Raw genomic sequence first — 10,469 nt, 5'->3', positions numbered from 1 at the left:
GGCAGCAACAAGAATTTTAGGAGTTGCTTTAAATAGTTACCAGCAGTCAAGCTTATGTGTTGTTGTTGTGTGTGTTTGTGTGTGTGTGTGTGTACTGACGTGTGTGTGAGTGACGGGGTGTAGGGAACAGTGTGTGTATGCAAGACAACATCAGAACATATGGATGTGCATGTATGGATTTCTACGCTCCACTTAATGTTTCCATTAGATATGCAAAAGACTGATGGCATAGCACCTACTGCTCAAGCATCTGTGAGTGTGTGTTTGTGTGTGTGTGTGTGTGAGTGTGTTTGTGTGTGTGTGTGTGTGTGTGAGTGTGTGTGTAAGTGTGTGTGTGTGTGAGTGTGTGTGTGTGTGTGTGTGTGTGTGTGTGAGTGTGCGTGCGTGAGAAGAACTTGTCTTTCTGCTTGTGTGTGGGAGCTGGCTCACATGGGTTCAGGCAGTTCACTCTCATGCCTTAGTGGATAGCTACTGATCTCGTTTTTGCACAGAGGAGTATGACAGGGCTCTTCCTGAGGAAGGAATGGGAGCTGGATTGACCCCTCACAGTTCCTGGCAGTCCCGAGCGAGTACTGGAGTCTTACACTCTTAAAATGATCGAATGTGAAAAATAGGAAGAAAACAGCAATTTCACTGACACAAACACAATGCACTTAGATGTGAACTATGACTGAGGAGTTCTTAAAGGCATCATGATTTATATTATGTATAAATAAATATGTACATCCTTAAAATGGCCGTCTTATGACATACTGCCATATGTGTTTGTGTGTTTGAGAAGGAGAGAGAGAGAGTGAGAGTGAGAGAGAGAGAGAAAACACAATAAAACTCACCCCACATGAAAAGTGAGATCAATATGCTTTAATAACATATCAGTGCAGAAATACAACTTCTTACTGGGGCAAAATTTCCCATACAGTAATAACAATAACAAGAAATATAATAATAATAATAATAATATAGTAAATATGAATTTAGCATATTAAAATAGTCATGGTTTCAGCTAATGTAACTATAAGACATCCAAAACAAAAATTAAACAGGGTGAAAGCAGACATAGTCCCATGAAAACAACCCCTTTATTATGTCTAGAAAACAAACAAAAAACATCACTGTAATTGTCTTTAAATGGACACATCATCCACAAATGGAAACTCTGCCATCATCAGCTCATCTTTACTCCAGTAGAACCATGCATGAGTCAAAAAGCAGTTTCTGTTGATCTCATAAAACAAAACCTGACAGTAATGACTACTGACATAAAGTTAAGCACACAATGGTAGATTTCTCAGTTTTGGACAAGCAATGCCCTTAATGTTGAGTGTGAGCAACATGTATATGCCAAGAATACGATTGACACAGATTTCATCACATTTATGGTTAACTGCACATGACGTTTTAACACCCCTCAGAGAACACAGAGGCTACAGCTAAGACTGGTGATAGGTCTTTCTGTGGGCAGTTGATGCATCTTGACTTGACCATGTCTCTCCTCACCTACAGGTGTACAGTTTTCTTTTATTAACTATTAACTCTTTAGTGCAACCAAGCCAATACTGAGATATGTAAGGTAACAAATAAATAGAATTGAAGTGTGGGCAACTTTACTTTGGCTTTAATCACTGGTAATTCAAGTAAACATTAGAGAACTATACTCTTTGAGCTCCTGGTTCATGATAAAACTCCTGACAAACTAACCTAATGGGGACACTCCAGGTCAAATATGTGTCCCCATAAGTTTATTCTGCTTGTGGACTACTTGGGACTCAGTATATTTATATTTGAGTAAAACATCTTGCTATCTGTGTACAGAAGTATGATGGGACACCAATTTCTCATTCCCCTTGACAGACACTCATGCGCCCTGCCTCATCCACTTAGCAAAAAACATAAATAAACAACATCAAATTGCACATCCTCTTGCATTATCCGGGCGATATTTTTAATCTAGGCTCCACATCACTTGGGGAAATGCTCAAGATTCCGTTCGCTTTGGCTCGAGGAAAACAAAGAGAACATTTTGTCTTTTCTCTGTCTTTGGATTGAGGCTGTTCCAGCAATATTTTTCCCATAAATTATGATTTTTTTTTAGGTTGCACAAGAATGCATATGTGTGTATTGATAACAGAGAGAAGGACTGGGGGTGTTTGCAAAATATATTGATAAATAGAGAGAGGAAGAGACTGTTAATGCTGTGAGATATGAGGTTGCTGCATCAGTGGGTAGGCTGAGCAGAGTTCACCTCCCTTCCTCACCGCTCAAAAGGTCTCCACCTTCCTCTCATAGCCCTATGTTTGAAGGCAAGAGGACTAGCTCAATTGCCAACATACCATAGAGACATTCTGCTCTCCGTCAGCATTATAAGATGCTAACTAAGGCTTCATTTTATTGTTTTTGGAGTGGCAATTACTCATGTTGCCAAAGCAATCATTGAGCTTAATATCGCAGTGACATCTGAATGTTTGGATTCAGCGGAGGGTAATAATCAAATGCATGTTAAGATTTGGCTTGAGAGGAACAGACCCCCTGGCTGTAATATAGAACACTGCCTCTGCTTGCCAGTTTACCTTGGTTACTGAATAATCCTCAGTGACATCCATGACATTATCCAATTTTCCAACAACCTAGTCCAATCTGACATAAACACATTCACAGTCAACGCAGTGGCTATGCATGACTGCAGAGTATGCTAGCTCCGCACCTGCAAAACCTTTAAAATACTTAGACAACTTCTAGAATTCTAGAATACATCTTCTCATTTCACCTTTTCACCAGTGTTGTCTACAATCTAAACTCAGACTAGTATATCATCATTAATTATTATACTATATTTCCATGGCTAATAATAATGAACAGCTATGAGGATGTTATCAGACTACCACCAAGGGATGTATTTCATATTTGGCAAATGGTGAGCTTATGGATATAAATAAGACAGGATTTGGGTACCATGGGATAGTGAATCTAACTCTAAAACACGACTCAACAAAGCAGATACCAGTCTGTGGCTCTGAGGGGTTAGTCTAATAGTCATCTTTAAGCACTTCAGGCAAAATTTGGGCATGTTTTAAGGCATTAGTGAAACTCACAGTTCAACCTTAAAGACAACCTCAGCCCCCTCCCTAAAAAAGAAAACAAACAAACAAACGAACAAACAAACAAACAAATAGATAGATACAGTGTTAATGTGGGTGGATCCCAGTAATACACAACTCGGCTGCTGCTCCAAAGCAAACACCTCAACTCATCTACAAAAGTATTGTCATCATCAGATGTGTCCATCTGTTTCATTTAAATGCAGTCTTAACAATTTTTGCCTTTCAAAAAATTCAGAATTCTGCTACATGTGTCAAGAGTGGAACTTTTTTCTTATTATTACTGATTATATATATTTTTTTATTTACTGCTTTTTGATTAACAACAACAACAACAAAATCAAAAGAACATGATAGAAGGAACAGTACTGGCCTGCCAAAAAAAGAGAAAATATGGTAAGGCTTTTGCATATCTCAAACCACAGGAAAAAAACAACAGTGCTACTTTCCGTTGAAACCAGACAGTACTCCGATTTGTATCTACTGCATAGAGAAGACAAGAGTACCGAAGCCTACAAGCAATAAAATAGTATTCTTAGACACAGTACTGGACATTTACAATCCACTTTAAACAAATATACGGATACAGCTCTAAAATATTTATTCATATATACGTAAAGATAAAGTGGTCACCACAACAGAGCATTGATGAGACGTGAGGAAAAGACAGACAGTGAAAATGAGAGAAATAATGAAGGAAGATTAAAGGGAGGAAATGGCTAATTGTGATAGTTCCTAAAAACATGGCAAACATGTGAAGGCAACATGGGGGTCTCCCCCTGGATCAAGCTTGTTGTAACCAAGTAGAATGACAGACAGAGGACCATGATGACAATAATAGAATCCAACACTCTAAAGACAAAGATAAAAGTTTGGTAAATAGGTTTCGGACACTGACAAAAAAAATGAATATGCAATGAATCCTTGTAACTAAAAAATAATGCAGGTATATAACTTAAAAGATGAGGATAGTAAAAATAAATCTCTAAGCGACTTTTCTGTGAATAATAAAATGGGATGAGGTGGGCGTCTGTGGGTAAGATTGCCAGTAGCCGTGGTTGCAAGAGAAGTCACCTCTATTTTGCGGTGGTAACGTCATGCTTGTATTTAACTAAATATTCTTAGACTGGCAGTGTTAAAAAAAATCATTGCTTCATCAGGTTCCATGGCCTGTGAGGAACATATTGGTTTAGTTTAGGGACACCTGTGTTGCTATCATTTTAGCATGGGTAAGAATTACATATCTTTATTAAACACATTGTTTTGTCTTCTGGCAATTTCTATCAAAATAAGGGCTTCTCTGCACAAAACTTACTTTGACTGAAGGCACAATAGTGGCAGACTGCATTCTGTGCCTGTCTAAGAACCTGTCTGACACACACACACACACACACACAAACACACACTCACTCACTCACACACACACACACACACACACACACACACACACACACACACACGCCTGCATTTGCTCGTCTCTACTCGAACCCACAGATTTCAAAATGCTACATTTTGAGCAACCACCTCATAGTGATTTGAAGAAGAGGAGCTGGATCCTGGAAAGCACATTGTGGAAATCCAACCTCTCTGACATCATACACTGTCATACCTCATCATAATAGGCTATCTAAAAACATATACTCGCTGACCAAGCTGCTAGGATTGCTGTTCTGAGTATATATCACTCCTTACAGAAGCTTCCAGATATCTTTTCATTTTCTCAGTGGGGTTTTGGGAGATCAGTAGGGGTGGGGTGGTGAGGATTGTAGTGAGAAAGGGGACAAGGGACTGATCTGGGACCAGGTTTTGGGACACAGGTGGCCTGTGTTGGTGGTCTGATAAGAGGCCCTCAGCGAGTCGCTGGAAGGGTTGTGTAAGTGGGGAGGTGTTGAGGGGCTGATCTGGGACCAGGTCTCGGTGGTCTAGGTGGTCTGGTCAAGAGCCCTCAGGAGTTCGCTGCCCTGCAGCAGGTGCATTTTGCCCTGCAGGGGAATGTTCACCTCGCAGTCATAACGCGTGAGCTCAGGCAGGCAGAAGGTCTCAAAGGAGGGGCCCAGGAGACGACTCACCATCCCTGCACGGACACACACACACACACACACAGACCAAAATCAATGACCACATGTAAATTGTTACCTAATCCAATAATCCAGAGCAGACACACTAATGCACAATGCAGTGTTAAAAAAATCTGTTAACATTGTATGTGAACTATGTGAAACATGCATTCATACATTTGCAGACTTTTCCTTCAAATATGTGGAAAATGTGATAGAGACTCACCCTCATTTTTGGATGAGGGCAATAAGCTGTACTCTCTGTAGTTGCAGCACTGTCCAGAGAAAGGTTTCTTTGACATGCATGTTTGGTTACAGGGGTACTGTGTCTTCCTGTGTTGATGGCCAAAGCCATCTGACAAGCCCATACCTTTATCTGAGAAATAGAAATGGGGAGTTTTAGGGATTTGAAGATGTACTGAGAAAGAAAACAATTGAAAACTTCATTGTTCAGGTTTCTGTGAGGTGATGTCCCTTTTGAACCACCGTACCTGACAGGGCGCTGGTGCTGAGACACTTCCTGTCCATCATGGCACAGCTGTCACTCCTCATCTTCTTCCACATCATCTCTGAGGATTTATTCTGCTGCATGTCCTCCTATAACACACACACACACACACACACACACACACACACACACACACACCCAACATACATACAAGTTAACACAACGAAACAGCACCAGAAATGTGTTTTTGCATATTATTGACAGGGTTTTGAGGTTGCTCATTCATGATCTCACCGTTGCCATCTGAGTGAAGGAACGCTTGATGCTGTTGGCCAGAGCCAAACGAGCCGGGCTCATGTCCCTCTGGGCTTGGACAAAGTTCTCCATGGACCTGCCCGCAGAAACACACAAGCGCTGCTGACTACCATAACACCACAGCATGAGGGCCAGTCAACCATAGACAGACATGTAAATAGCGGTTCTCAAGGTGCCCTGCTTTTCTGTTCTACTCTGGGAAGTGGTCCTTGGTCTGTGAGTTAAAACAAGTGGGTCAGGGTCAGGAGTCAGGACTAGCTGAGAGGTGGGGAGGAAAGAGACACTGAGGTGGTCTAGAGGCTCCTTCCTCATATGCTCTTTAAATAACTCATAGGAAGGACTCTTATTGCTTGAAACATTCTTTATTCTTCACTGCTGACATCTCAGATATGTATGTCAAACATTTGAATAATGCCACTTGTATATGAATGCCTGATTGATTGATTGATTGATTGATTGATTGATTGGTTGATGGATGGAATAATTAAACTGCAGTCTGAAAATGTTAGTATGTATGTTTTCATACCTTTGCTTGTACATGGGCATCTGATTGGTTGGCATCATCTGGTGCAAGTGCTGAGTGGATGACATGCCTGGTTTGGCCACGTGCCGCTGGTAGTGTAACGGGGGGTCAGGGGGCCACTGCAGGTTCTGACGGCCACCCATAGAGGACAGAGGGGTGCTGGCCGGGGCGTGGTAAGGTGGAAGGGCAGGGGGCCCTCCACAGGCCATGTTGGGCCAGGGCTCCACGCCGGGTGCCCGCTTGTCTGCCCCCGTGGTGCCCATGGTGGGCTGGTAGTGGGCGGGCGGGCCGGAGGAGAGGGGCTGGAAGAGGCTGGCGATATTGCTAAAGCTGTGATGGGTGGTGCCCAGGCCTGTGGTCTCGCTGGCGGGGGACTCTTCAGGGCAAATGGGGTGCAGCTGGAAGTCCTCCCCATCCATGGGGATGTAGGGAGCCAGGGTCTCCAGGTCAAGATCACTCAAATCAGACTGAGAGAGAGAGGCAGAGACAGAGAAAGAGAGTTTGGTACATAGAAAGTCAAAGAAATGGATCATGTAGGAATTCATGCTGTTGTGCTGTGTGTGTGTGTGTGTGTGTGTGTGTGTGTGTGTGTGTGTGTGTGTGTGTGTGTGTGTGTGTGTATGTGTCTGTGTGTGTGTGCGTGTGTGTGTGTGTGTGTGTGTGTGTGTGTGTGTGTGTGTGTGTGTGTGTGTGTGTGTGTGTATGTGTCTGTGTGTGTGTGTGTGTGTGTGTGTGTGTGTGTGTGTGTGTGTGTGTGTGTGTGTGTGTGTGTGTGTATGTGTCTGTGTGTGTGTGCGTGTGTGTTCACCTCTGTAGTGCCAGTGGCGTTTGTCTCCTGGGTGTCCAGAGCATACATCTTCTCTGTGAGATCTATCTGGGAGCTTGTCAGATCGCTGTCCACGGTAGCGTAGCAATCACCTGGGCTGCTTGGCTGCAATGTTAGAGGATAGTACATGTGATTATATTCATACACACACACACACACATGCAAGACAGTAACATTTGCTTATCCTTGGAAACAGAAAGGCACATATAGAGTACTGTACTCTCTTATCTGAATGACGCCCTTGCACCCATGCACCCCCCCCCCCCACCCCCACCCCCCCACAGACACACACACACACACACTCACTGTGGAGCAGCTGCTTAGGCTGGGGGTGGCACTGCCAGGTGGGGGTGCCTGTGACACACAGAAGGTTGGGGTGACAGTGGGCACCTCAGGGGTACCAGGCTTGACACTGTCACTGAGGAAGGAGTGCCCAGCAGGACGGGGCATGGGGGACATCTTACTGAACAGTGGACGCTCCTCAAACTGAGGGTGACCTGAAGCCCAACACAGAAAATAAGATAGGTTAGATCATAATACATAACAAGTAAAGAATCTAAGAATCATATAATTTATTAATTAGGGATAGGCTTGGTTTGTGTGTGTTGTCTCTATTTGCCTCTTTGTGTGTGTGTGTGTGTGTGTGTGTGTGTGTGTGTGTGTGTGTGTGTGTGTGTGTGTGTGTTTCGGAGAATGACTGTTTACAAAAAAGACTATCACTTCAGGCCTTTCACAAAAGCAGCCATTTTGAAGGTTATCATTCAGAATCAGACGAATTCCACATGACGTCATGACACAATATGACAGGAAGTTTACAAAGAGTCTAGCTTTAACTTTTAACTTTGAACGCAGTCCAAAACAACAAAACAACAAAACAAAGAATGGCTTTCAAAGAAATGTCGTACAAGAGTTTAAAAAAAGATCATAGTGGGGATAATACCACAAAATGTCTGGCTGTTTTTCTTCAATTTCCAGTCGCCTAAACTCATGTTATGTTTCTCTCACAGACAAAAAAAAAATCTACATTCCACAGCTCTGATTTTTTTAGTAATGATATGTCAGAGACAAGTTCTCTCTAAGCTGAAGAGCAAATGTAATTTTACCTTTGAGCATCAAGGAGTTTGTGCCTAATGTAATTCTCCTTCACATTTGGGCTTTCCTTTGCCCGCACACTGACACCTCCACCCCTACACTTAAGTCCAAGCTGATGGTGGTGTCATCTTGCCTGTGTGATTTAACTGATTTGGTGTCTCTCAGAGGTGTCCTGGGGCCGGACATGTGGTCTGTACTGTGTCCACCCACTCACTCACCGAAGTCCAGGCTGATGATGGTGTCTCCGGGGGTCGGCGCCAGCTGGGTGAGGTCCTCGGGCTCCTGCTTGAGCTTGGTGAAGAGGGCATCGCCGGACTCTGCCGCCACTGGCCCCGTCTGGCTGAAGAAGCTGCTCATGTGGTGGGTCTTGAACAGAGACTCCGTCTGATCCATAGAGAACACCATGGCCTTCTCCTCAATTTCACTGCAGCAGATAGACAGAGGGGAGATAGTCAAGGTGGGGGCTTAAAGCAAGAAACGTTTCATTGCCTGAAGTTATCACAAATATTCCTAATTCCAAATGGCCTGACCTGCAGGTGAATTATGGCTCAGTACTTGAGAATGTTAAGCACTGGTGGTGTCTATATTACAGTAGGCAGGTGCATTGTTCTTCTTTCCTTTCTTTCTCTTTCTTTTGTTTAATTTCTTTCCTTCCTTCCATGACTGGGGTTAGTTAGAAGCAGAGTACAGGTGTTGTTGTATATCATAGGTGTGTAGCAAACCTGAGGACGTAGTTGACGCAGACGATGCACTGTGGCTGAGAGTTGCGGCTGTTGTAGATGACCGTGCCCTGGGTCTCCACCCACACATAACCTCCATGTTTGGCCAGCATGCGATACTGGCCACTCACAGCCTGTCCCTTAGTGCACACTATAACAGAGGAAACAGGAGACAGAAAGAATGGGATTATATATTCTGTATATTCTTTCTTTCCTCAGTCTTGGTCATTTTGCACAATGTTTTTGTCATGCCAATAAAGCTTCTTCACAAATTCGAGTTTAAATGAGGTGAGGAGATAGAGTGTATGAAAGAGGGAGAGAAAGAAAATGCAGAGAGAGAGAGAGAGAGAGAGTGAGAGAAAAGAGGGGAAAACAGCAAACGAGAGGAAAGCTGGCAGATGTGAATAATCCGATGGTGGTTATTTGCGGAGAGTGGACATCTAACTGGCTCAGCCCATCTTCTTCTCTCCCTCTCTCTTTCTGTTTCTCTCTGTCTCTGGAGTGGGTCCAGTGATGGCGTGGGAAAGCTGTGGGCCCGGGGTCAGAGGGTTTGTGCCGAGCCGGACTCGACCCGACCCGCTGCATGTGCAGCTCAGCAGGCCGGTCACGTTGCCATGGAGACACGGCCGTCTGAGCTGGCCACCGGGAAAAAGGGAGTCAGACAGAGAGTCTGAGTATTCTCTAAAGAGACCCTCAAGTGTGTGACAGTGCTTGTGTGTGTGTGTGTGTGTGTGTGTGTGTGTGTGTGTGTGTGTGTGTGTGTGTGTGTGTGTGTGTGTGTGTGTGTGTGCATGTGTGTGTGTGTGTGTGTATGTGTGTGTGTGTGTGTGTGTGTGTGTGTGTGTGTGTGTGTGTGCGTGTGTGTGTGCTTGTAAGTGTGTGTGTCAAAATCTTGTCTAGACGAGTTAGTTCCCCACTTAGTCTCACACATATGACTGATAGACACATACAGTAAGCAGATAACACACAGACGTCATACAGGACTTCCCATGTTGACTTCACAGCCCCATCACAGACACAAACACCCAATTATACACACAGACCCATACACACACAGACACATCCACATCAAACATGCTTTTAAGCTGCGCAATTGGTCCAGAATAACACCTTCTGACATCTGCCCACACACATCCGCAAACAGCCATTCACACACACACACACACATACAGACACACACACATACAGACACACAGACACACAGACACACACACACACACACACACACACACACACACACACACACACACACACACACACACACACACACACACACACAGACAAACATGATGCATGCACACACCTCCCTATCTCCAATGCACACAGCCCTGTTTGCTAATTACACGTGTCAGTGCGTGGAGAGAAGCCAGTGCCACCTCTGCTGGTCGTTAGAG

The 10,469-nt window shown here is 44.0% G+C and overlaps 1 protein-coding gene across 1 annotated transcript in view; it reads right to left on the bottom strand.

Moving 5' to 3' along the window:
- Window positions 1–846: 846 nt before the first annotated feature.
- epas1b (endothelial PAS domain protein 1b) overlaps window positions 847–10,469 on the bottom strand; it is a 42,489-nt gene continuing 32,866 nt past the window's right edge. The window contains exons 9-17 of the mRNA XM_076285776.1: window positions 9,079–9,226; window positions 8,575–8,780; window positions 7,571–7,761; window positions 7,247–7,369; window positions 6,442–6,905; window positions 5,895–5,991; window positions 5,644–5,749; window positions 5,379–5,528; window positions 847–5,169 (exon numbers count right to left, since the gene is read on the bottom strand). Of these exons, the coding sequence (XP_076141891.1) occupies window positions 5,018–5,169; window positions 5,379–5,528; window positions 5,644–5,749; window positions 5,895–5,991; window positions 6,442–6,905; window positions 7,247–7,369; window positions 7,571–7,761; window positions 8,575–8,780; window positions 9,079–9,226 (1,637 nt within the window). The 3' untranslated portion in view covers window positions 847–5,017. The remainder of the gene's footprint in view (window positions 5,170–5,378; window positions 5,529–5,643; window positions 5,750–5,894; window positions 5,992–6,441; window positions 6,906–7,246; window positions 7,370–7,570; window positions 7,762–8,574; window positions 8,781–9,078; window positions 9,227–10,469) is intronic.

This window comes from Alosa pseudoharengus, unplaced genomic scaffold (assembly GCF_046254945.1).
Source record: "Alosa pseudoharengus isolate Yale_2024_CS ecotype anadromous, Long Island Sound unplaced genomic scaffold, YU_APseudo_1.1 YU_APseudo_1.1_scf_15, whole genome shotgun sequence".
NCBI classification, from domain to species: Eukaryota; Metazoa; Chordata; class Actinopteri; order Clupeiformes; family Clupeidae; genus Alosa; species Alosa pseudoharengus.
This window is presented reverse-complemented; position numbering and strand designations above follow the sequence as displayed.